At 41.1% G+C, this 27,086-nt stretch overlaps 1 protein-coding gene across 1 annotated transcript; it reads left to right on the forward strand.

Annotated features, from left to right (window-relative positions):
• On the forward strand, positions 1-26,715 carry LOC134534317 (mRNA decay activator protein ZFP36L1). The gene is made up of 3 exons (XM_063372702.1): positions 1-268; positions 381-455; positions 24,543-26,715. Exons 2-3 carry the CDS (start codon positions 396-398, stop codon positions 25,455-25,457), a joined length of 975 nt encoding a protein of 324 aa, XP_063228772.1. The 5' UTR covers positions 1-268; positions 381-395; the 3' UTR covers positions 25,458-26,715.
• The last annotated feature ends 371 nt before the right edge of the window (positions 26,716-27,086 follow it).

The raw sequence follows: 27,086 nt of genomic DNA on the forward strand, positions 1-27,086 counted from the left end.
ATTGACGTAATGGGCGGCGCGCTGATTGGTCCGGCGGCGCGCGGAGGGGAGGGGACAGCCCCTCCAGCCAGTCGAGTGAAGGCTGGCGCGCCGACGCGTCTCGCGGCAGTAGTTTAGCAACGTTGGACGCGAGTGAACCGGACGTGGAAGGTCTGGTGCGGTGTAGCGCTCTGAGTGCCGCGGTAGTATTGTTAAAAAATAAATAAATAAACACTCGTTTTTAAGGAGAAAACCACCAAGTATTAACCGTTTGGTCTCATAAACCACAGTAAGCAAAAGTTACTTTTTATTTTTCCCTTCTCAATTTACATGTTTATTATTGGACGTTACCTCATTACCGAGTGATAAATTTCTTATCGACGATTATATATTGTTTGCAGTATTGAGAACCTGCGATGTCTACAGCTGTGATGTCTCCCTCGAGTGTTTACGATTTTGGGGATATGTTGTACAAGGTAAGAATCAAGTTTTGAATACCTTTTGTTTAAAAAGTTCTGAGTTGTGTGTTCATTCACAAAGCAGTTTTGTGTTTAATATATTTTATAGTTTTTTTAAAATAAATATTTTATGTATCCAAATAAAGTTTAGTTGGAAAATTTCGAGATTTAAGCTAGGAAATTCTGGTTTGTGGCTTGAACGTTGCGTTAGTTAGTACCGGCCTATTCTAAATGCGTGCAGTTACTGAAATTTTTTTTTATTATTAGGTACGTCTGCTTGTAGGTTTGAGTTACTGACAATTGTTCCGTTAATACGGTTTAGAATTAAGTCGAAATACTGTTGTACGTGCAATTGTCGGTAGTTTTTTTTTTTTTTAGGGTTTTAGAATATATTAAACCTTCATTTCTCGCCATTCCGTTAAAAAGTTATATAAAAAAAATTTTTTTTTCATTATGGTAAATTATATTTTTTACTTCGTGTATTATTTGTTTGGAACGCGCGGCCTGATGTTTTTCGCGCGGCCAGCGACGGCATTTGACGCAGGCGCCGTTGCGTCGCAACAATGGCCACCTGTTGACATGCGGCCGGGTTGTCAGGTGGCCACGGCAGCTGCCGGCTACCTGTTTACCAACACGAGGGCGCTGCCTCCCCTCCTTGCTGCTACGCCTCGAGGGGAGCGGATGGCCGGAATAGAAAGGGGAAAGGAGGCGTAACGTGATTCGTTTCGCTCTTTAGAATTCTTTTGCCTAGCATTTCAAATGCATTGTATACGTTGCACTATGTGAAAGTACAGGTGGCTGTCGTTCCAACGAAAAAAAAAAAAATTATCTTCATGTTCCCGACAGATTTAGTTTTTCAGTGTTTCTAGGTAGGCTAGGCGCTTTCAGAAGTTTTGAGTTCTTAGGGCGGATGTGTATAAATCAGGGACTAGAGGGTGTTTCTGGACAAATAGTGGTAAGTGGTAACTTTTAACAGGCGTAATTGCACTATTCGTACATATTCGGTAAATGTTTGGAAGATTTTGTTTTGTTGCATTTTTTTTTCAACAAGGCGATTTTCTATCAGCCAGTTATCCACTAGTGTGAAACCTTAGTAATGCCAGCGTGAGTATATTTATTTAGTGAAACCCGCAAGGGAGTATTATTTTGATCTTAACGTAGTGTAATCGAGCCTTATCTGCCTAACCGTTTTTGCTTTACGTATCAAGAATATCGATGTCCGAACAAATAGTTATAGTTACTGTGCTAGTAACAGCCTTTACATACAATCCCGTCCAGTTTCTTGTAGTTGGTTGATTGTTGGATATTTTTCTATTTTATTCTGGCTTTCCCGTTTGAATTGACGTTAGCATAGTTGCTGTAGCAGGTGCTTAGTTCTACAAACGTTCAGTATGATTCTTTTAAAAAGTATATATTTTTTTTCGTTATCTCGTATTGTTGTAGATGTTATTTATAACCGCCATCTAACTCGGTGTAAATGCAGAGTACACTATTGCTCTTGGCGGTCGGTTGGCAACTCGTTGCCCGCGACACACTGGCGGGCCCAGATGTGATCACGTGGGCGCCGAGGCCCGCAGGAACTCGCTCTTCCGCCCCCCCCCCCCCTCACCATCTACATGAACCCGGCTGATGGCTTCCGCGTATCTGTGCGGCCATGATTCACGTCTCGGGGTCCGGCCCGGGTCGGCACTAGCGTCCGAACAGACCATTCCCGCTTGCACGTGCTTTCGACTGTTCGAGGCGACGTGACCACTGCTCGGTGACTTGCAGGTTTTTTGATGACGTAGATTACACGCACGGGACAAGTCGATTACATTCACACGCAACATAACGGTTTACAGTTTCGAACGTTTTTTTGATTGATACACTTGCGATTGGGTTTTCGCCCGGTGGCAAGAATCCCCCCCCCCTTCTCTTTTGTTTTTTTTTCCCTTCAAATTCACGTATTTTTGAAGCCTCAAGTCCTTTCCTCTTCTGTCCCCTGTAAACACAACCCTTTGTTCAACCTGTCTCCCAGCTCCCTCCCAGCCCTCCTGAAGTAAAATCGCTCTTTTCCAGAAGCTCCACACACTCCTGCCCGCCTCTCCCCCTAATTACTATAAGCCCCTTCCCCCCTTCTTCATCCTGACATAGCGATACAGATCCGCCATATTCCCCCTATCCTCACTCACCCATATAGGCATCCTTTGCCTCCTTGTCTTTTTCCCCTGTTCCTGCCCCGGCCTCTTCATCACTGCTTTTAGCCCTTTCCCCTCCTAGCTTCTTTGAATTATTGTTTACCTAATCTAAGCATTTAATTTCTCCGTTTAATTTTTAACGACTTTTATAATAAACTACAAAGCATTGCCTCGCAAATAAATATATTTAAATTAGTTTCACTTTATATCTTTGAGAACTGCACATGTCAAAACAGTAGTTGTGGTTGTCTACTCTGCTGGTTGGCCACGAACAGAAATGGCCAGTTTTGCAGCTGCCGTCTACTAGCAAGTGGTTAAGTGTAAGAGAAGTGTTAAGTGTAACTTCGCCACCAATAAAGACGATAAACAAACAAACAAACAAAGCATTCCGACTGCCGCGCGTTCGCTGCTGCGACTGTTTCCAGCCTTGGAAAACTCTCGTGCCCGACGTTAAATAAACTTATAAGATGATTTAACTTCCAACCTTAGCGGGAATGCATTGTTGCAATGGCCGTTGTAAACCCGTGGACAAAAAGTGCTTGGAGGTTGTAGCTCTGGCGAGGAGTGGCTGGTATTTGTTCCACTTGTTCGAAATGGATTAAACCCGGCCAGGTTCTCTAATATCCTTGCGATTTACGAACAAGTTATTACGAATGGTCACTTACCGTACATAATACACATATCGGACTACACGGTATGAGTTTTGACGGAGCATAATGCCATGCTTAGTCACTTTTGTTTGTTTTGTATGCTGTATTGTTTTGATAGTAGTTATTTTATGCTGTTGGTAATTTCGGTGACTTGCTCATATCGCTAACAATTGTACTGCAGTACGAGACTCCACGACCAAAACCGTATTAAATAGATCAGAGAAGACCCTGAACTCGACCTAGATGGACAGTAACTGTCGAAGTCGCAGCTTCGCGGGGGTCCATTTCATCTATGTCGAAGAAAAAAAATAGATGGTACTATCACTACTCATCTGATAGTAAAAATTTACATGAGATTTTGTCATTTTATTACGGAAATGTTTTCATACTTTTGTGTGTAGCATTCGGCAAAAAATTTCAAAAAATTTTACCGGATTGTATTGTAGCCAGCCAGTTATGTAAAAACCTTTTGAATATCAGGATTACCAAAATACTGTATTTAGACATTTTCGATGCCACCTATAATTCCAGAAGCGAAAATAACGTTCCGGAATAGCAGGCAAACGACTTTGGCGCTTGTTACGCTCTTGTCCCACGATCCACTACAGCGCTGTTCTACCATGGAGGAGTGAGGTGTCTGCTCTGAAGCGAAGTCAACTGGTTAGCAGTTGGATAACAAATCAAATCGTAGCCGTATAAAGGCCGATATGCTATACATGTGTTAATAGCTTAGAAACAACTCGTTAGGCAGAATGTAAAGATGCCATGTAATGAAACACAAATTAACACGGCAAAGATTGTACACGAGAACTCCCTTACCTTCCATGATTGTAACGACGTCCACACAGATTGTCCATAGTCTATAAGTTTTTTAAAACAATTATCGAAAAAATATGTGATTGTTAGGTGATGCACTAAATTTGTCTCAATTTTTTCTACACCTTATTTTATCTTGTCAAACATTTTTCAGACTTGGAAGCTTTGTTACGGATCGGTAAAAAAATTTTTTAATATTTTCAAAACTTGTCAAAATTTGGGTGCTCAGGTTTTCTTCTGAAAAAAAAAATTCGTATTGGCCCAAATCTAGTAAAACAAGTTTTTTTTCAGGCGGTTTTTGGTGATTTTTTTCTCATAAATTAATTTTTTCAAGTGGTTTCGGTGTCTGAAAAACGCATTTTCGGTATTTACTTGTATAATCCTGCTGCATCTAAAAAATCAGACGTATTGCTATGATAAAAGTTCCAGTAAAATTTGTTGACACATTTGAAAATGCAGTCAGGTCAGACACGACGCGAAATTTTTTTCGATGTTTGTAAGTTTAATACGGTTATTGACCGTATTGCTGTCGGGTCAGACCATTTGGTCGTGGGCTCTCGTAACACTGCCTGTGAGGAAACTATCGCAGTTGTTGAGCTGCCTGTGTAGCGGCGATGGACTGGCGCCTGTATTGTCTACCTGCTGTGGCCACGGTCCCCAGGCCTGGCTTACCTGTCAAGGTCACGCAACTTTCCCAAACACTTCACAGATTGCCTTGGGGGGGAAAAAGGGGATTGTCTGTCAAAGTCGGTGTACGGACGATAACTTTACGTGATAACGTCATAAGAAAACACTGATAAAAATGGCATACATTTTTAATTTTCAAATATTACTTACAGTTTTTGTGTACGGTGGTTGGCCGGTTCTCGCACGCTAGGCTCAGGCGGAACGTGACAGTGTCTCATGCTATTTCGTGCGTGCAGCCGGCGTTCATCGATTTGTCACGTCAAAAAAGTATATTAACTATTGTAGTTCTATTAACGAGCATTTTATTTGTCTGGTCGCTTATCTAGCAAACCTTTATAGTCTACTCTAATTCAAGATATAATTGAGATATTATGTTCTGTAGTTAGCTTGCTCTTGACTTTATTATAAGCCCGCTTTAAATTAACGTGTTTACGTGATTTTTTTGGGGGGTGGGGATGGGGGGTGTGTTTCCTTAGCTACTACTTGCACAGGACGATAAATAAGAGATAGGTAATTCCAGCCTCGTTTATTTTCCTTGATGGCACGCGAATAGCTGAGACTGCCTTTTCACATATTACACACTCGCTTTAAATTTCCGGTTGAAGCGTTTGATAATTTGCCGATGGTTGAATGTCCAAAGCTTTGTGTGGTATTCTTATATAGCGTTGTTTTATGACTTAGTCTTATTGCGAGATACAACAAACTAGGTTCCAAATTTGGCTCATGATTTTCTATTATAACTGTCAAAAAAATATAGTAAACAAAAATCACGTGCGTTTATATACTTTGGTTTTTTTAATACACCAGCTATCATGTTAAAGTTATTATTTTGCAATTTATTGGTATGCCTTTTTAGATTTCTAGGGAAATATTTCTAAACTCAGGTTTTGCGAAGTGCTTCGAGGCATATTGTTTAGGTTTGAGTCGTGCCGGTTGCGCATCTAGTCTTTACACTCCGTCCTGCATCAGTCTACCAGTCGCTGCAAGCGTGAGATGAAGCGCGGCGCGGCGGATGTTTTCAGCGCGGGCGGCAGCCGGGTGCTCTCGCGCGCAGGCGCAGAAGTAGGCCTGTGTGCCACGGCGCAGAGGCTTCTGTCGGAAAGAGAGAGTTATTGGCGGGGAAATGGAGCGTGGTAACCCTGGCCGCTGACTGTCGTCTCTGCGACTGCGCAGTGCGCTGTGTCTTGTGCCTGCCTGTGCTGTTGTTATGTCATCGGCTGAGGATGGCCAACAAAGTGCTTTACAAAATTTTATCTTTAAAAAGAACGTACGATGTTATTGTTCACAACCGCCTGTGTGAATATCTTATTATAATGCTAATCAGGTCACTAAACGCACATTACTTTCAATTTTCCCCTTTTTAATTTTTTTTTACCATTGTTGCAATTGTGTTAGTAAGGTTGATACGTTAAGCTGAGAAAGACTTCATGGAATACAGTAAATACATTTGCCTGTTTTGAAACCCCGCTGGTAGATCCAGTCGGTGAAAGTTGCCACTTCAGAGTCCATGCTGCCTGCTACGAGTCCGCGCTATGGCCAAGAAGACAGTACTTGGTACAGAATGCCCATTATATAATATTTCAACTTGTATATTATTGTAATCCAGTAAATACTTATTGACTGCGCGACAAAATTAAACATTTGATTTTAATCTTAGGACTGTATTTGAATGACTGGGACATGCAAGAGCGTACGCAGAATTAAAATATGTTTGGGGGAGGGGGTAAATGTATTCCCAACTGCGTAAAATGTTGGAAATGTAGCTAATTATTCTCGGTGCAATATAAAGGGTTCATTAAAAAAAAAGCGTCATTTGAACACCAAAGTTAACAAGAAAGGAAACCATGTACGTGGCGAGATACCTTCCCCCCCGCAGTTATTTTCCTCGCGTGCGTGTGTGCGTGGATGTACGTGTAACATTCCTGGAGGTCGCCGGCGGGCATTAGCGTGGTGTGCTGGAGCGTGTTTGTCGAGTGTTCGGCCGGCGATGTTGGCGCCACTGCGCGGTGGCGGACTGCGGAACTACTGCCGCTCCGACCGAACCCCTAGTCGCTGCTGACATTACAGCTACTTGCGTACGGGCTGTGGCATTTAATTTTGCGGTCGATCAGGACAGGTTAGCTACATTATAAATACTTTAAACATTGTGCATGGTTGGTTATATTAGGTAAGTATAGCTACATTAGAAATACTGTAAAATTATTTTATAGTTGCTTAGCAAATAACTTTTTAATATGTAGCTATCCAGGGCTAGGAAACCGTTTACATGATTTCTTAGTATCTTTAATGTAGCTATCCTAACCAAATCAACCGTCCACAATGTTTTAAAGTATTTATAATGTAGCTAACCTAACGTAATTGACCATTAGTTATCATGAGTTACAATGAACAAAAAAAAACAAAACCGAAGATGCACGATCGGGCGTTTGGCTCTCTCGTCTGTGAAATGGCTTCCCCATGAGTACTTCGCTCGGTAGCAGTGTAAGGAAATAATTAGAGGTGTAAAAGTAACTGGAAAAAAAACGTACCCGTATATTATTTACTATAACAATTATTAGTACTCGTTACAATCGTATCGTTTCGTTACTCGTTACTTCTGATACCTCATAAAATAACACGCTGTTTTATGTCAGAGCAACGAATCGAGTCGTATTGCGTACGCGTACAGTATGACGTCGTGGTGTCGCAACATTCGTAATTTGTAGAAAACATTCTTATACATTACATACCAAACTGCGTAAGGTGCATTTTTTCACTTTTCCGTATTTTGAATTAGACTTGTGTTTAAGTCATTCTAAATTTATATTTGATTTCATAGGTAAAGTGTAGACCTACAAATGAACTGTTCAATACTACGAAAAATGCGAGTAACGAAATGCGTTCGTGTGTAATGTTTCATTACTCGTTACTGGATGGCGCACCCGTTACTCAGTACCGAATACATACGGTTTTGCTTCAGCTCTATAAATAATCTACACAATGACGCTACAGTTAACACAAGATCAAATAACATTATAAAGAATGCAATTGCTTCCTACTTTTCCTCTTGAAACTCCACGAGAATAATTATCAGTTTTACCTCTCGTAGGCATTGACCTCACAACGTATCGGCAGTCCGTTAAATTGCCGAAAACAACCTAAACGCTGTAGCCAATCAGCTGTTCCGTTTGTATGTGTTGGCATGTTCGTACCCAAACCCTGATGTAGCGGCGCTTTGTACCTTATCGGTTCGCCCACGCGGTGTAATGATCCCGCGTATTCCTAAAAAATATTGACGGTTTGCTGTCATGCTCAGTTCGCATTACACTGCGAAGATTCTTGGAATGTGATTTAACGATACAAATTTCAAATTATAATGCTAATAAGTTATACATGCGGTAACATAGCCTCACTTACATAAATACACTTGTAAAAGTTTATAAACATAATTTCTATGACTAATATTGAAAAAATATTTTTTTAAATAGTATTAACCAATATTCGATATAGATCACAAAAGTATAAGATTTAAAAGCAAATACATAATTTTTATTTATATGTAGTTTTTATTGTATGTAGCTTTTTTTTTCAACCTGTGAAAATATCGTTGCATGGTGCGCGGACATCGTATAAATTCACTCGGATAATTTTTTAACACGCCCAAAGAAATAAAAAACTTAAAGCGAAACTAAAATAGACTTCACGATGAAGTAGATAAGATAATATAAAACAAACTTGAATGATAACTAAATTAACAAGATAAAAACAAAAAAATATTTTCTTATGTAACTCGAAATTAATCATAGGCCTATAGGGTGGCTAGCAATCCTTTTTTTTAAAACTTAACCTGACATTACAATGTTTGAAAAAAACTGACATTAGTTAATTGCTAATAACTTATCAAAAATTCCAATTCTATTGAAGTTACGTTATAATACATAACGTAACTTAAATCATCAAAAACTTGTCCGTTTGCGGCAGGCGCTTTTCAAAGGCTGGAAACACACGAACGAATAAATTTTTGCAGTGTGCTTATAATTAATTTGTTAGCCGCACAGAATAAATAATATTGAAATCCCACAAATTTTTCACAAGTTAAAAATGAATACTCGAAACATAGCTGCGTACATATTTACAATGCCTTGTAAACAATGGGAAGAAAATTGTTTTTGGCGCTCTATATTCACTGCGCCCCGGTGACTTCTTAAAAAAGCAAGATTAGGACAGCGGACAGGTTGGTTATCCGTGCGGCAGTGTGACGTCATTCACATTGGGCCAAGGACGCGCACCGCCCACAAGTTCGGTCTGTCGTGGACGGACACTCCAACTTATAGAATGACGATATCTTAGGAATAGTGATTCTTAGGAAGAAAAAAATTAGGACCATTTCTGTAGATTATTTTATAATCAAAAATGTTTTGTCTGAGCTATATTTTTTTTGATAAAACTTACCGTTTTTGAGAAAAATCTAAAAAAAGGAAATTTTTGACATTTGACCGTGAATTAACTTTTTTTATAACATACACGGGATCAATGGGGACTTTTGGCACCTTATTTCTACTGGTGTACCCCAAGGTCTCTACCGAAATTCAGCTCTGTCGGGATTTTTGTTATTTGATCACTATTTACGTGATAACGTCTTGTAAATCGATGAACGCCGGCTGCACGCACGAAAAAGCATGTCTCACTGTCACGTTCCGCCTGAGCCGAGCGTGCAAAAACCGGCCGATCACCGTGCGAGAATATTTTCTATCATATCAAACAGGTTAAGGCGGGCTTTTAAACTAATTGTTCGTGATTATATTTAGATTAAATTTGCAAAAAAAACTGTAAATAATATTTGAAAATTAAAAAAGTATGCAATTTTTCATCAATGTTTTCTTATGACGTTATCACCGTAAAATTATCGTCCGTAAACCGACTTAACAGACAACCCCCTTTTTATGTCTTATTTTGCCTTAATTCGACGTGGATGCAAAATGTGTCAGGCGTTGGGTTAGTGAACGCGAAAAACTGGAAAAGGCCCCAAAAAAATAAACGCGCCTTCCGTGGAGGAAAAATGCAAGTACCCCCCCAAGTTGAAGATGAAATTTATACATATATAACGGACACAAGGAAATCGGGATATGCTGTGACAACGGAAATGATAACAAGTCGAGGCAAATCAAATTGCAAGACGATTGAACAATTCCACACGACGAATTACGTGCCAGCTATGGCTGGATTCGCAGATTTATGCGCAGAAAAATATCTATAAATACGTAGGCGGACTGCGGTTTCACAGAAGCTGCCAGAGCAGTTCGAAGAGAGAATGCTGTCCTTCCAGCGCTGTGTGATATCGCTAGGAAAGCAGCGCTGAGGGCGGTATTCCAAGATGTTTGAGTAAGGTAGCGAATTTGCACTGCCTTGTTGGGCAACTGCCGTACCGTAACTCTCGGGTCATATTCCAAAACGTGTCCTATCTGAAGTCCTGTTAGGAATCAGATCGGCAGCCGTTTTAATAAACGAGGACTTGTGCGAGGCTATAAACAGTTGTACTTCGTGGAATCCATCGTAATTTTAGCTTATTTTTTTAAACCATGATATTATGATGTGAAATAAAATATTTAATTTTGGTTGTACATGAATAAACTATGCATTTTTGGCAGTATTTAAGTTTGCTGTTTTCTAAGATATTAGGGGGGAAATTGTAACCGTAAAAGTTCCGTTAAATTTCATTGAAAAGGAAAAAAATATATATACAGTTATGGATCAAATCGGCAACAGATAGGACACCAAAAATCAGTGCCCTAAAAATAAGGGACTGGCTGTGTCCTATCGTGCACTTGGAATATGGTTAGGGTACAGGTATTGCATATTCAACACGTAAACCCTTATTCTTGTGTCTTGGCATACAGCCCTGAGTCGTGTGGTCACGCGGGTAGCGATGAAGCCTGCGCGCTGCCGCCGTGTTGACGGGACTAGCCGCGGACCCTGCAGCCCTCTGTGGGAGGAGGCGGTGGGGAGGTACCTGCCCTGGCGAGGGACTGACCTTCAAGCGCCCTCGGGGCCAGGGGTGTCCAAGGAGGTTCGTGGCCACTCGCCGGGAGAAACTCCACCAAGCGTTTGCATGCAGGCACAGCCTGTCCTTTCTGTCCCTGCCCGAATATTCACCTTCGGCAAACCTCTGGATTTGTTTCATTTTTGCGCAGGAAAAAAATGAATTCAAATATAAAAATAGTGGTCGGTTAGGTTAGCTACATTAAAAAAAACTTTAAAAACACTATGGACGGTTAGTTAGATTAGTATAGCTACATTAAAATAAACGGAGAAATATATATATATATATAAAATATAACTATACAAAAATATAAATAAACTCGAGGTTGGCCGAAGGTGAATATCCGGGCGTGTTCGGGCAGGGACAGAACTTGATGGACATCTTAGGCTTCACGTCCTTTTCAGTTCTCCACCACGCCCAAACTGAACACTTCTGAACATGATCGCTAAATCCACTACTAACTCATGTTGACAATTGAATTTCCTTTAAAACCATCAGTTACATTTCAGGTTGAGTGCTGTTTACTTTTAACTTTTGTGCATCGTAGTACGCGACAGCCTTTTTTTGAACTTGTAACTGTTGATTTTCTGCGAATGCCACAGCTCAAGAATATGAGTTTGTACGTTTCAGTAAATGAAAGAAGTACTTTCGGCTCGGATTTGGGTGGAGGCTTAATACATACATATCTGTTTAGAGAAACCAGAAGTTACTGAATAGTTAAGATCGCTTACGGCTACTACTTACTGTAGGCCCATATGTTAGTGTCAATAGTAGTGTAAGTTATTTTTGAATAGATGTAAGAAACTTCAAATTTTTTCTTCCCCTTCAAAATCCAACTTCAGAAAGAAATCCTGTATCTGCCATTGTGTCGTAGAATCTATGTATCTGAATAATGTCAGTATCTACAGTATATTTCACTTTTTTTTCTCGTTGCTCAGAACACTAAAATGGGATACATCAACAATATTGCCGACTGTTTATAAATTCGCGAATTAGATAAAATGTATGTTACGACGCCATGGCACAGAAATGCAAGGTGCATTTCAACTCGATAGTTGCTTCACAATTTCCTGATTCAGAGTACACCGTGTCTCTACCGGTTGTCAGGCCATAGCATTTTCTTTCTTTTTGACTTTCGCGAGTTCGCTTCGTTGAGCACAGCTCATAATTCAATTAGGGACTACTCTAGAACGCGATACCATAGCATTTTTTTGTGAAGTCACAAAGATGGGGTCGCTTACGTCATTACCACACATACTTTCTTTCGGGACAAGCGGTGGAGGTTTTAAGCAGGAAACACTTTATTTACTATTTTTTGTTTTGACGTTTTCTTATATTTTCCGTTGTTAACTATAATTCCTCCTCCCCCTTCTATTCAATATTACGATACCAATCAGGATTGTTTTACCAACTAACCATTTGTCATGTCTCATTTTTAACAATTATTATTGTTATCGCGAAATAAGAGTAGACCGGGTGGCACTGTACTTCACGATACCAAGAATACTTTGATACCAACACCACCAATAACTACACTGATACCAACATGAAAATGCCCTGAATTATTTTTTCCCCCCATTAATCTACTTCTATGACGTCATTCACTTCCCCTACCTTTCTACCTCATTCCCGTATTGTGCTTCCTAAATTGCTGGCTCGTTCTAGAATTGAATGCCTGCAATTAATAACTGCTTCAAATAGTTTCCCCAGTGAAGTATTGGTGTTAAATATTGAATTTATTTATCTGAATGACGACAAATGTGTTAATACTATCAATAGACACTACTTTGTTGGCTCTGTAAACATCTAACGGCGCCTAGTCAGGGGTGTATCTGAGTTAGTGAGGCTCTCAGGTGTTTCTATTATAGCCCGGTCTTTTCATAGCGCACAGGACAGCCATGGGATTAGAGCGGTAACCATAACAATACACTGCAGAGAAATGATGATAAAGATGCAATGCAAGTCCCGTGAGAGTTTTAAATATCTGTACCCTGTGTTCCATGCGTAGAAAAACTTCTGATAATACGCGTTTTGAGCATTATTACTCTAAAAAAAGTTTGCAAACGAGATCCGGATTGTATATTATGACTTTGAAGCTATTCTGGAGAAAATCATTACGTGCCACCCGAATTCTGATGAGCCATACACACCACAGTATCAAAAGCATATACAGCTACTGCATTTATGTGAAAGCAGATAACTGCATCATTCATGCAAACCTCACTACAGCACTTCCATCAGAGCCTGAATTGTATCGTGGTTGTGACGCAGAAGATAAGTTCATCTCACGCATTAAAAGCGTTTTGTATTGACAGCATTCGGTTGTCTGGAACTGCAGTTTTCACTATTATTTCGTCTTGGTCTTCTTGTCTTTCTGTTCCTAACTTTTATCTTCCTTTGTTTTCTGACGAAAACGGCAATTGTCACCACGATTGTTCTTCTGTGCTAGCAAAGGACACAGATGTGTTCGGACCAGTCGGAGCGAATCACACAATTTAGGACATCGCAGTTTGTGGCTGGGCCTTCGGCAGGGACGGCTGTAGGCTTCCCCCCTCCCCTCTTCATACACCACTCACACAGCTCCACTCTCAAGCTGTGTCGCAATTGGCTGGATGGTTGACGCCCGGCGCCCCTATTGCAGTGCCCGCGCGACCTTCACCTTTCACCGCCTGCGCGCGCATCCGTCCAGCTCCGACGCCCCATCGCCAGCGCGCTGTTGCCGCGCCTCGCGCCGCGCGACGTTGCCACACCGCCAGTGGGTCACTATCTGGGATGCTGTGGGTTTTCAGTTTCAGCCCATTGCATTAGTTTGTTCTTCTTGCATCGTTGCCTGAAGTTTGTTGCTGATTAAGATGTATATATTTTTTTCTTGAAATTCATTGGGGTTCATTAAGGGTATAACGGACATTCTCTAAACTATATTATAACATTGCCAGTTTTTAACATTCCGACCGTATGGCAAAAAATTGATTCTATTTCTTGATGTATTTACTAATACGAATTTTAAGGGCAACATTTTTTTTAAGTATATTGTAGTATAATTTGCTAATAACATTGTTCATTGTAATATAAGTAGAACTTCCATGTATGGTGATGGTTTTTAAACCGATCCTTATTAATGTTATGGTCAGAAAAAAATTGGTTGTCTGTAAAGTCGGTTTAAGGACGATAGTTCAACGTGGCAACGTCATAACAAAACATTAATGAAATGATTGCATACTTTTATGAATAAAATTAAATCATTTTTATTGAATTATCACTATTTTGTATGGATACAACGAAGGAGTGAAATGAAATCTACAATTTAATTGGTAAATTTACTTTTATTTGCACTCATTAATTCAAATATGTTTATTACTTTAACGAAGAGATTACTTTAACTATAACTTTAATACATGTTTGCTATTTAACTTCTTCCAATCTGTGTTATCCTGTTAAGGATAGGACGATGATAGGAAAAGTAGGAAACGAATGGGAGTGTTTCGAGTTTAATGTGCCTCGAAAAAGTCAAATCGATGGTTGTTCCAATCGAGTGGAAGAGGGATAGATGCGGCGCAAGCGTACAATGATCGTAACTGGACACGTTTTCGTGCGTGCAGCCGGCGTTCGTCGATTTATTAGACGTTGTCACGTCGAAAAGACGAGACTTGCGGATTGCTGTAACACGCGATCGTGGTCGACATGAGTACACCCGCCAATGCGAGGCGTCGGGTGACAAGCGCCGCTGCCTTGTTGGTGATATCTGACAGGCCTTGTTATTGTGTTTTGTCGAGCCGGAGGTTTCGCAACGCCTCGACGGCATTGTCACGGTGCTATCGAAGCCTTCTCGCGTGAACCTCGAGAGATTACCGGCAGATGTTATCAGCGTGTCATTAACTGATTAGGGAGTCGTGGCCAGGCACTCCAGATAACCTCCCGCGTTCAGCCGGGTGAACCGACCTTGTGCTTCAAGTGAACTGCAGTGAGGCTGAGTTCACAAGCGCGCCCGCAGCATGCCGCGCGCACGTACCTGTCAGAAGTCGATTCACAATTTAATTCTTACTGTTGATTTCGGCCCAATCGAATTTCGCGATGTATCGGACATTTGTTGGCAGTGTTGGTAATGCTGGAGGTGGAGATGTGCAGTTGTCAGGAGCTGCGCCAGTGCTCCGCCACTCGGCGTCACTGATGGGGGTCGCACCACAACGCCGAAATGCCAAATTGACCACAACGCCAAGATACACTTAACGCCGAAAAATGTCATTGTAGGACTGCCACAAAGGTTAGATTAGACTAGACTAGACTAGGTTAGGTTAGGTTTGATTGTGGTATTTCGGCGGTAAGGTACATTTAAGAAACACACACAAATTCATTCATTTCGGCGTTGTGGTACACGGCAGTTTTCTGGCTGTCGGCGTTGTGGTCAATTTTGACATTCGGCGTTATGGTATTTCGGCGTTGTGGTGACGACCCCACTTGACGGCGTGGTCGAGTGACCCGGGCCTTCGCCGCCGCCGGGGGCAGTTAGCCGCCGCCGCCTGACGCAACCCCGCGGCGTGTAATGAGCTCCAGCCTCGCGCCAAAGGCCGTGTGTTTCTCTAATTACTCTGCTGCAGTTGCCTTTTTTGGCGTGATAACGTCTTATAAACCGACGAACGCCGGCTGCACGCACGAAAAAAGTATGACTATTGTCACGTTCCGCCTGAGCCGAGCGTGCAAGAACCCGGCCGACCACCGTGCGAGAAAATCTTCCATAACATCAAAACAGTTTAAGGCGGGCTTCTTTTAAAACTAATTGTTCGTGTTTATATTTAAACAAATTATTTAAATTAAATTTGCAAAAAAAACTGTAAACAATATTTGAAAATTAAAAAAAGTATGCAATTTTTTCATCAATGTTTTCTTAAGCCGTTATCACGTAAAATTATCGTCCGTAAACCGACTTTACAGACAACCCCCCTTTTTTTAATACATGCACAAACCTGCCCTGAGCCCCACTTCCTGGGTGTTCTTGTGGCTGATCGTTCTATCGATTAACGGTTGAGAAATCGTATGAAAAAGTTTTAAGATCTGAGAACTGGTTTTGGTCACACGTACATGCCCTAGCCTGCAAACACACATACACCCCCCCCCCCTACCTCATACTCCCTAAAATATTTATGTCGAAAGAGGTGTATCTATGAGCTTCAATTCGGGGCTCCAGCCAGCAATAGCGCGACTGCTGTGAACAGCTGTTCTGTGACGTTGAAGGAAGGCAAACTTAACGTTCTCTTTTGATTATCCGTGCAGAATTTCGATGTGGCTGGGGGAGGGAAAAATCCTAATTGTGCCCGCATCAGAAGCGACCAGAGTAGGCGAGGGAGTAATGACGGTTATGCGTGATGCAATATTGTTGGTGTCTGAACGTGTGTGTGGGGGGCAAATTTTGTAAATGTTGTTAACCGCGGCGACGGGTGTGGTCTTGAGACCAATGGGGCTCGCCGACGCCTGCCAGACAAGGCGAGTCCGCAGTGCGATTTTGAAGTACTCGGATGTTTTTTCGGTGGGAAAAAAGGGAAAAGGGGGGGGATGTTTTGTCAGAACGTGAGAAACCCCCCGGTCGTCATGTCGTGGTGACGGCGGATCTGTCTGCAAGGACGTGGGAGTATTCCTCTGCCGAACTCTCACGGGCTGTCATTCAGCCTGGAGCTTCCTTCAGGAATACTGCGGTGTGATTGGCACATCCCATTGCGGCGCGCTTGTCGGCTCACGCGAGGCGCTGTATGACACCCCCCTTCCCCTCTGTACTTGTTCTTCGTCTCTTGTAACCCGTCTTCGTCTGGTTTTTCTCTGGTTAGGGGAGGGGGGGGGGCAAAACAAGGAACATTATTGGTGGACAGGAAAAGAGTAATTTTTATTCCCACCTAATTTAAAAGGCCGACAAAACCTTTCGATTTCACTTTGAGATGCCGCGTTCAAAGATTTTACTGCCTCATGTATATTCACGTGTGATTTCACCGGGGATTTGATAATAACTAAGGCCCGGGTATAAATTCGCTAGAAAGAAAGTCAGCATTTCTTGAGATAGGTAAATCATGGTTGAAGGTTAGGACCAGGGCCACTGCGAGGAATATTGGCACTGGATAAAAATTAACCGCGTACACGTTTAGTTTTTCCAAAGATCAAGGCCAACCGACAAGTCACGGGGTGTTTTCTCTCTCTCTCTCTCTCTCTCTCTCTGAAATGAGCTGTCGGCTATAAATATTGGTAAATTGACCTGTCTTGACATTTGCGCTGGTTCGTTTTTAGCATCGGCTATTCCGACGTACCACTCCGTCGTGGCAGGTGCTTCTGATCTTGTCAGGGTCGAAGACTGCTCGGAATGTACGCTCTTGCCGTTCTCTGCGTTTATATTTTACGTTAGAATACAATTGGATATACGTTATAGTTCGATGGAACTATTGTTTCAATGTTTCGTATCGCTTATCCAGTTTTTTATAAAAGCTTATAAAGTGTACATATTTAGAATCAAAAATTTTTTGGTCGTATTACAGTTTCAATTCACAAACACATTCATCTCCATACTTGGTATGTTTTACAATTGGATATGTTACACAGAACAATTTCTCTCCAGAGCAATGTTTCTCAAAAGTATATATACTTATTTTCTATATCAAATATATATATAATTATACAGCTTTGCATCACGAACACAACCAATTCCTTTTTTTTTTTTAAAACACAACTTGTTAAACGTGTCCGTTGGAAAGTATCAATCTTGGTTTCAACCAATTTTTAGATCATAAGTCATATTGGAAATGGGCGTCGTTAAAGCAAAGTGCTCATTTTATCACTGAATTGGCGACTGGCTGCTTAACAAGTAGTTTCCCTTGTGAAGTCACTGGCGCTTAGTATGAAAATACCCTTGAAAAGAAAAACACCTGTACTATAATACTGTCAATATACGCTAATTTATGTGTGCAGTTATTACATGATAAACAATTATGGTCTTTAAAACTTCAGAAACCAAGATAATTTATCTCGTCAAAGTTGCATACGGCTCAGTTCATTTCACCCAACGGCCATATATTTGAAAGACTTGATATATTTGAAAGACTTGATATATTTGAAAGACTTGAAACTCAACGTTGTTCTGTACCCACGTACAATCACAGACTACACTGCCATCTATGAATCTACAAATGACGTAACATGATAAAGCGCGTGACGAGGGAATATATTGGGATATCGATTGCCAACGGTTTTTTAGGCTCGAACGGAGGCTCTAGATAACTGTCTCGCATAGTATATTATTAATGGTGATAAATGCCTCAAGCCTTGTGCATTGTCGGGAAGCTCGACACAATTTCAGAACACGGGAAATTATTTTGTTTGTTTTAAAAACATTTCTTTACAGTATGGACTACGTTATGCCTGATAATTTCATTTTATTTAGATATTATAGAACCAGTCAGGTGGTAATTTATTTATTTATTTATCGTCTTTATTGGTGGCGAAGTTAAGGCTGTATGCCTTCTCTTACACTTAACCACTTTTCTGCAATTACATCAAAGATTTGAATATTAAAACCTAAGCATGATATAGACTAAATATTAAGAGAACAAATTAAAATTTTAACTTAATGTTCAAATATTAACTGTTACAAAAGATTCAACCATAACTAATTATAAAGTAATTAAAAACTAAGCATAGACATACATGAAAAGGAAAGTAATTAAACATACAGCAAATAGTATCTAAACCGACAAAAAAAACATTAGGTGCTACTACATTAAAATAAGATCACCGTAAAAAAAACTTAAATAATTGTTTTAGCTGCTGTTTATTATTTAATTCTTACATTTGTCACGGTTTTTTTTAAATTTAATATTTGGTTAAAAGTATGAACGCTCTCTGTGGACTCGATAAAGCACCAGCTCGCAGCGCAGCGCGTGCCCTCGCTTGTTTCCTGGTAGTTGCGGGTCCGGCCGCCAGGGCGACCTTGGCGCGTGTGTCGCGGCCGCCGGCCGGAACGACTGCTTCCGTCTGCGTCGCCGCGTGACACGCCACTGCGCACCGCAGAACAAGGAGGGAAATAAACAAGTGCGACTCTTACCGTGGATACTGAAGCCATGTGTCGCTATCTGTCGGGCGGGCCCATAACTACCAGCAAATAACATATCGGAATAGACGTTCTCATTCAAAGTTGTTTTTTTAAATGGGGGACCCCCCGCCAAAAAAAAAAAGACTATATTTTAAAAAGAGAATACTAATGGTTACATGAAGGGGAGGAAACATTTGGTAAATTTACATCAAAAAGAATTACAATAAATTATAGATACATACATAAATTGTCCCTTCCAACATTCAAGTCCTTGGGGGCAGGTGATTTGTGTGAGGTGAAGTGTCTATTTACATTTGGTGGTGGTGATGTGATGGTGTGGCCGGGTCAGTTGGCTCGTTAATACGTTTTTTTTGTTATATTCTTTTATCTCCTTGGTGGCGTAAAACTAATTTAATCAATGCGAAAATACTTTATGCTGTTTTGTAACAAACCGTCATGTAATAAATAAAGGAGTAGGAGGTGCAAAAACTCATTGTATTACACACCACAAAATTAGTGGCTACCTAAATATAGTGAATTTTCACTGGTTTGTTTGCTTATACATTACTTCCCCTTATAAATTAATGTAGTTATGTCAGCAATATATTATGAAAACTACTATCTAGCGGATGGGCCCATAACTACTTCAAAAAACTAGGTCTCAGTCTCGGCAATTAGTTTCTCCCCCATGCTGCGCACTTCAGTAGCCTTCGGGCGATGCTGAATTTACTGCTTCTTCCCACGTGCTCTGTTGCAAGGCGCGCGCCATAAGAGCGCCAAACCATAAGGCACAGCTTCGCGATGCAAAGTTTGTATTTTCTAAGATCAAACTTGGAATGAGAATTGTGGAATTACATTTTTTATTTCCGAAGGAAATGTAATTAAAAAGACGCATTCTTGGTTAACAGTTTCAATAACATTTGGGTTATATAATTTAATTTTAAGAAGTTAAGCTTTTTTTTTTTTTTTGCATTTCACATACCTATTGGAATATTTTTTTCTCTAAATTGGCATTCAGTTTTTTAAAATAAATCTTAAAACGACACAACCTTCTGTTACAATTTAAAAGCTCAAGTGTTCAAGCTTAATCACAAGAGCCAAGTTACGCGTAATGCAAGTACTGCCTCATATAATGACGTAGGTCGACTTATTGTATTCATCCTTGCTGTACGAGGTCATACGGAGCTCTTAGAACTTACACTTAAAAAAAAACATTTAAACATTTCGCATCTTCCTATGCACACGAAGCTAGCAGCTTTTAACATTTGTGTGTTTTGAAATCAACTCGGAAGTTAAGGCGGAAAAACAAAGCCTGAGTGACAGTCTTCATGCTTTGTTTTTTTTGCTCGGGTTGCGTAGTTGATAAAGTGTTGGCAATCGACGGAAGAATGCGCGGCAGACATTGACTCAGCGAGCTGCCAGTACAAACACACTTATTGTGCGGCTCGCGGGCGGAAGTCACAGGCGAGTCGACAACCTCTCGCCCTTGTAGTGATTTAGCGTCGCCGCTCGCTGACGGAGCTGGGTTGTGTTGTGAAAGTTCGCAGCGGGTTTCGACCTCTGTGGGAGGCAGCCACGCGCACTGGCGAGCCTCGGTTACACTGGGCGGGCTCGCTCGGTGCAGGCACGCTTACACTGGCCGGGCTCGCTCGGTGCAGGCACGCTTACACTGGGCGGGCTCGCTCGGTGCAGGCACGCTTACCCTGGGCGGGCTCGCTCGGTGCAGGCACGCTTACACTGGGCAGGCACGCTTACACTGGCTGTGCTCGCTCGGTGCAGGCACGCTTACACTGGCTGTGCTCGCTCGGTGCAGGCACGCTTACACTGGGGCAGTCTTCTATTCACAGACGAGTAAGCCAAAAAAAACCCGAAGTTCATGTTATTTCCGTATTTTTAATGTTAGCTATCCTAACCAAATAAACCGTCCACAATGTTTTAAAGTATTTATTTAGCTAACCTAACATAATTGACAATTAGTATCCTTTTATCAACACCTCCATATTTATTTACAATGAACAAAAAAAAAAGCCCCGAAGATGCACGATCGGGCGTTTGGCTCTCTGGTCTGTGAAAAGAAGGCTGCCCATTAAACTGAGCGGGCCCGCTCAGTGCAACCACGCTTAGAGCAGCTGCAGGTAGTATCCAGTTCTGTGAGAAACAGTCATCAATGAGGAAAAGTAAAAAAAAAAAAACTGTCGATTTCAACGGAGTATTCATGATTTCATATGATTAAAAACCTTTAAGAGATATTAATGCCTCATATAATGAAATGATTTTGCAAAGTTTGATCATTAGCATTAATAATCCTGTATGTATTTCTTCTTCTTCTTGAAAGTAAGTACATGAACATGTCTTAACATGAAACGTAGTTTTCAATAGTTTATTTTTTTTACCCCCTCCCCGGTAAGGCCCCTCTACAAAATAATACAACCTGAGAAGCAAATAGCCTTGTTTGTGGCCTCGCCGCATCTAGGGCCGACACTAGCCTTCACGAAACGTCGCGACTGCTTCGTCATCTGCTCGTGTCGTCCATTTTATCTGTTATTCGCCACTGGGTTAGTATGTCAGTTTTTTTTCTGTATTTACTGTTCTTTTACAACTCTCGTCGTCGGTCCATTGTGTTAGTTTGTGCTGCTTATTTTCTGACTCAATTCCTTCCCTATTTCGCGCCAGCTGATAGTCGCTGGTTCTCCTTTTCTTACAGATTCATCGCTGTCCATTCCTGAGGTTTTTTGTAGTTGTACTTCTATAGGCGCGTTTTGAAAAAAAATATTAATTTTTACGATGCGCGCTCAACATGCAACAAATATTTACAATATTAAAAAGGCTACATATAAATAAAAACATTATATATTTTTGCTTTAAAATTACATACGTTAGTGATATTGAATACTGGTCCATATCATTAAAAATATTTATTTATAAACTTTTCAAGTGTATTTATGTAATTGAGGTCCCCGTATGTATAACGATGTCAGGTTGCTTGTAAGCTTCCATTGTTGCTGGCAGGGAGTGTCTGTGGAAGGTTTAGTCATCTCCTGATCGTGTTTGGGAGGTTATGTTCCCATGTGTGTAATTTATGTGCATTATAAATTATTACATTACTTAATGAATAATTAAATTAAAATGTCACTTTTATTATTTTACAAATGTTCCGCCTGAGCCGAGCGTGCAAGAACCGGCCAACCGCCATGCGAGAAAATCTTCTATAATATCAAACAGGTTAAGGCGGGCTTTTTAACTAATTGTTCGTGATTATATTTAAACAAATTATTTAAATTAAATTTGAAAAAAAAACTAAGTAATGTGTGAAAATTAAAAAAGTATGCAATTTTTCATCAATGTTTTCTTATGGCGTTATCACGTAAAATTATCGTCCGTAAACCGACTATGGACAAACCCCCCCCCCCCCCCTTTTTTTTTAATTCGTTGAATTTTATACTTTATTAACTGAATTTATCGCTCCAGTCCTTTGTTTTTGTTTTATTTACATTAATTATTTGAAAGCACAAGTTGGTTGGTTAGTTATGACGCTGACGCCGAGCAAGTGTAACCTCTAAGGCGCGCGCGTTATGCAAGTGTGCGCAAGTGGCGGTGTGCGCACGTGGGGGGCGCGGCAAGTGGGTTAGCGAGGCCGGCCTTGCGCCGCCGGAAGCGCGCTGACGTGGCCTCGCGCCGGCGCGCTGTACCAGAACCACCTCGCTCCCCCTACTCGGTTACACTTGCTGCGCGCGGCCCCGCCGTCTACCTTCGCCCCGGTCCCGCGCCGCGGCGAGGAGTAGCAAGGGAAGCCTTCTGTTCACAGGCGAGAGAGCCAAACTCCCGATCGTGCATCTTCGGTTTTTTTTTGTTCATTGTAAATAAATATGGCGGTGTTGATAAAATGATACTAATGGTCAATTTGGTTAGGTTAGCTACATTATAAATACTTTAAAACATTGTGAACGGTTGATTTGGTTAGGATAGCTACATTAAAGATACGGGGGGAAAAGCGAGCACGAACTTCGGGTGTGGCTCTCTTTGTTTTTCGCTCACGTCTTCTCTAGTACCAAATGCTATTTTCAATAAGGTCACAAGTTACACAGCGTGGCATTTAACCAGTGTAAAGCTACTCTTTTAATATGTTAAAATATCTGTCGCGAAAATGTATACGTAACATTAATTACCGACAAAAAAAAAGCTATCGTGATAAATATATAAACGGACGAAACCAGCAGTACGTGTCAGACTTAAACCCCATTATTTAAATTGTGGATAGCTTTGGTTGATTTAAAAATGGTTTATACAAAAAAAAACTGTATTTTATAATGAATTATAAATCCCTTAAAAGGCTTATTTATATTTCAACCCCGTCATTAACTAGACACACATTCTTTTGGTATATTGCGTTTTGAAAAAAAACCGGTTCTCGTCGTAAATCTGATTTCAGAATTTTCATTCTTGATCTACAAAAACTAGTTTTACAGATTTCGGAAAAACCAATTAATATTTAACGGACCCTAAATACATATATAAACAGTTATGCAATGCTCACATTTACATGGTTGGTTCAAAACAGTATAGGTAGTGCAAACTTTCAGTTCATTCTAGATTGGAAGTATAAATCGTCCTTTTTTAAGTTTTTTAATCGTTATTAATTAAATACAGAAAACTAATCCCTTGCAATCGTTAAAACAGGGCCAGCTATCAACACGCCATGCTGGAATCTGTGACGTCAGGGCGATAAATGTGGCGGACTGGGCAGACTGGTCGATTATACTTATTTTCTATTTCTATCGTGTAATGGCGCGAAGTTACTTGAAATGAACGTTATAAATTTGATTTTTGAAAGAAGTCTAGGACTGGTGCAATGCTAATAGTATTATTTTTCGTGTATATTATAGGGTTTTGTTCACTAAATTTATCTTCTGCTTTTCTCCCACCGTTAAAGGATGTCTACATGAAATAATATAATTGGTTTTAAGGAAAAAAATATTAGTTCGTGTTTCTATCAGAGTTTATGTGAAAACATAATAATTACAATAATACATAGTACAATAAGTCCAGAGTTGCTTCAAGTGAGTGTGTATTGAATGAGCCTGTTCAGGGATATGGCAGACGTATGTGGCACCAGCCTTCTCTCGCTGTTGCTAGTTTATTGGGTTTGCATCTTTTGGCCATTTTCATGTGTAATATATTCGATTTTTTTTCATGCATGTGTGGAGGATGTACAAATTTGACACTAAGTTCATGTTTTTATTTTTACATGAATTTCGGCAAACATTCAGACTCTTGACAGCTGTAGCGCTAGACTGTGTGGTGATGCAGCGCATGCCGTGAAAGTAGCTAGTAGTTGGTGAGCTGTGTGGGCAGTGTGGCCTGTTAGTTGGTGAGCTCTGTACAATGTTAGTTGGTGAGCTCTGCACACAGTGTTAGTTGGTGAGCTCTGCACAAAGTGTTAGTTGGTGAGCTCTGCACACAGTGTTAGTTGGTGAGCTCTGCACAAAGTGTTAGTTGGTGAGCTCTGCACACAGTGTTAGTTGGTGAGCTCTGCACACAGTGTTAGTTGGTGAGCTCTGCACACAGTGTTAGTTGGTGAGCTCTGCACACAGTGTTAGTTGGTGAGCTCTGCACACAGTGTTAGTTGGTGAGCTCTGCACACAGTGTTAGTTGGCGGGCAGTGTGGACCGTGCTGACGGGCGGACCGTGTTGCAGAACCACGGCAGCAGCGGGCGCAGTGCAGCCGCCAGCCACCCCAAGGTGCTGCGCTGGGGCGCCGACTCCAGCCCGCGCGCTGTAGGCTCCCCGCTGCCCCACCAGACCCTGTCTCGCCGCAGCTCCACGCCGGCCACGGTCGGCTCGGGAGGCGACATGTCCATCGCGTCCCTCGTCAGCTCGGTCAGCTCGCTGCTGCTGGACAACATCCGCGAGCAGAGCGAGCTGCAGGCGCAGTCTGGCGGCCAGCACAGGAAGCTGGACCGCAGCCAGAGCGAGCCCGCCAGGGGCGCCAACATCAACACCAGCCGCTACAAGACGGAGCTGTGCCGCCCCTACGAGGAGAGCGGCTCCTGCAAGTACGGCGACAAGTGCCAGTTCGCGCACGGCATGCACGAGCTCAGGAACCTGGTGCGTCACCCCAAGTACAAGACGGAGCTGTGCCGCACCTTCCACACCATCGGCTTCTGCCCCTACGGCCCGCGCTGCCACTTCATCCACAACGCCGAGGAGGCGCGCGGCCGAGGGGCGGCCTCTCCGCCCCCGGCCCGCCCCCAGCCGCTCAGCATCTGCTCGTCGCACTTCGGCGGGCTGCTGTCCGGCGAGTCGACCTCCCCCGGGTCCTCCAGCCTCAGCCAGAGCCCCACCACGTCCGTGGGCTCCTTCTTCTCGTCGGACCCCGACGTGGTGGCGCTGCTGTCCGCCGCCGGCTCGCCGCCGCCCTCCGCCGCCTCCGTCAACAACGCCTTCTCGTTCGCGCGCGACTTCGCCAGTCCGCTGGTGCAGCTGGGGGCGGGGCTGTCTCCGCCGCCGTCGCCCGCCGCCTCCCTGTGCAGCTCGCGGCAGTCTCCCACGCCCCAGGGGCTGGACTCGCGGCTGCCCGTGTTCAACAGGCTCAGCAGCACCATGGCCTAGCTCCAGCTCCAGCTCCGGCGAGTGGTATTACACGTTTCCCTGCTCCCTCTTGTACATATGTGTCTTTTTCTTTTGTAGCTATTTATAATTTTGTATTGCTTTTATAGTATGGTAGAATGAAGACTGGTATATTTATTAACTGCATTCCATAGGCGAGGGAATGGAGTGGAGTAAAAAACATTTAAGGAGGCTGTGGAGAAACAAATTTTGATGTTAAGAAAAAGTCATGTTTGTATCATTGAAGTGCTCTTATATGCATAATATATAAGTTTGAATTTATCCATTATGTATATTGTTGTTTGTGATAAAAGAAAAAAAAAGCAATAAGAAGCAAATTATTTCAGTTACTTTCCAAGTAAACATTTGTTGCAATGGTGATAAGAAATCATGTGATGCACATTTATACATATTTTTAATATATATATTGTATCATAGTCTTGAGTGTATCGAGTTGATGAGGGTACCAACATTAATAAAGACATTTCGATTGTATCATTAAGATATTTTTGATGGCATTTTTTCAAAGTGTGTAAACATGCCTATAAGCACTTGTATTATAATAGGCTAAGTGATAATATTTTTGATCTGGAAGTTGGTAGTCTGTTAAGCTTACAATATCTTAATATCCTACATTGCCTTTAATGAGGTTGCAGAACTGAAAGGGAGATGTGTTTATTACAAAATGATAATAGTTCAATATAACTTAGTCATCCAATGGTATTCTAGTTCATATGACTGTGCATACATATTTATTTTATACATTAGAATATGGGACATGATAAAAAATTTTGTTTAGAAAGCAATTTCTTTTTTATTTGAATTAGTTTTCCCATGAAGGCTCAAGTCATTTTATGATGTAATCATATTCCTGGAAGTGTCCTGCAACTTTGGTTTGTTAACAAATAGTTGTAACACTTATGGTGCATATATAAATAAGTACATTGAAAAACACTTAATTATGATATTTTAATTTATTTTATTTGCAAATTTTAACTATTTTTATTCTTAATTTATATGGTTATAGTTCATTTTAGACTGAGTCATGTTTAAAATATTTTTGTGTGTACTACAAAATGTTATATTTGTATTTATATAACTTATTTATATTCAAGAAACATATTTATGAAGCTAAATGTATGTGGAAGTGAAAGAATGCTAAACACTTTTTTATGTATTTTTTTATTCGTTATTCAAATGTGTTTTTGTAATGACAACACATTTGTCAATAAAACGAGTTCAGAGTTGAAGATTTATATAATTCAATCTTTTTCATTTGTGTATTCCATATTCCAAGTTTGCAGAAGTTTTTAAAATTTTAATTGAAGTTAAAGTATGCAATATTAAATATGTATAAGTTGTGCATATTGTAAATCCGTGCCAACTTTAATTACCAAAATATTACCACTTTTTATCATGTATTCTTAAATTATGGTGTGTTTTTGTATGTAGTTCAAATGAGACTACTAATTGAGTGAAATTTGAAAAAGATGAATATATAATTTTCCTTTATTTTTAAAAAAAAAGTTTGCCTTTTTTCTTCAAACCTTTTTTCTCCCATTTATAAATAATGATACATCATTATAAGTACCATTTTTTTATATTTTAAGCTACAGCCATTTTCACGATGTG

The sequence above is a fragment of the Bacillus rossius genome, chromosome 7 (assembly GCF_032445375.1).
Source record: "Bacillus rossius redtenbacheri isolate Brsri chromosome 7, Brsri_v3, whole genome shotgun sequence".
Taxonomy (NCBI): domain Eukaryota; kingdom Metazoa; phylum Arthropoda; class Insecta; order Phasmatodea; family Bacillidae; genus Bacillus; species Bacillus rossius.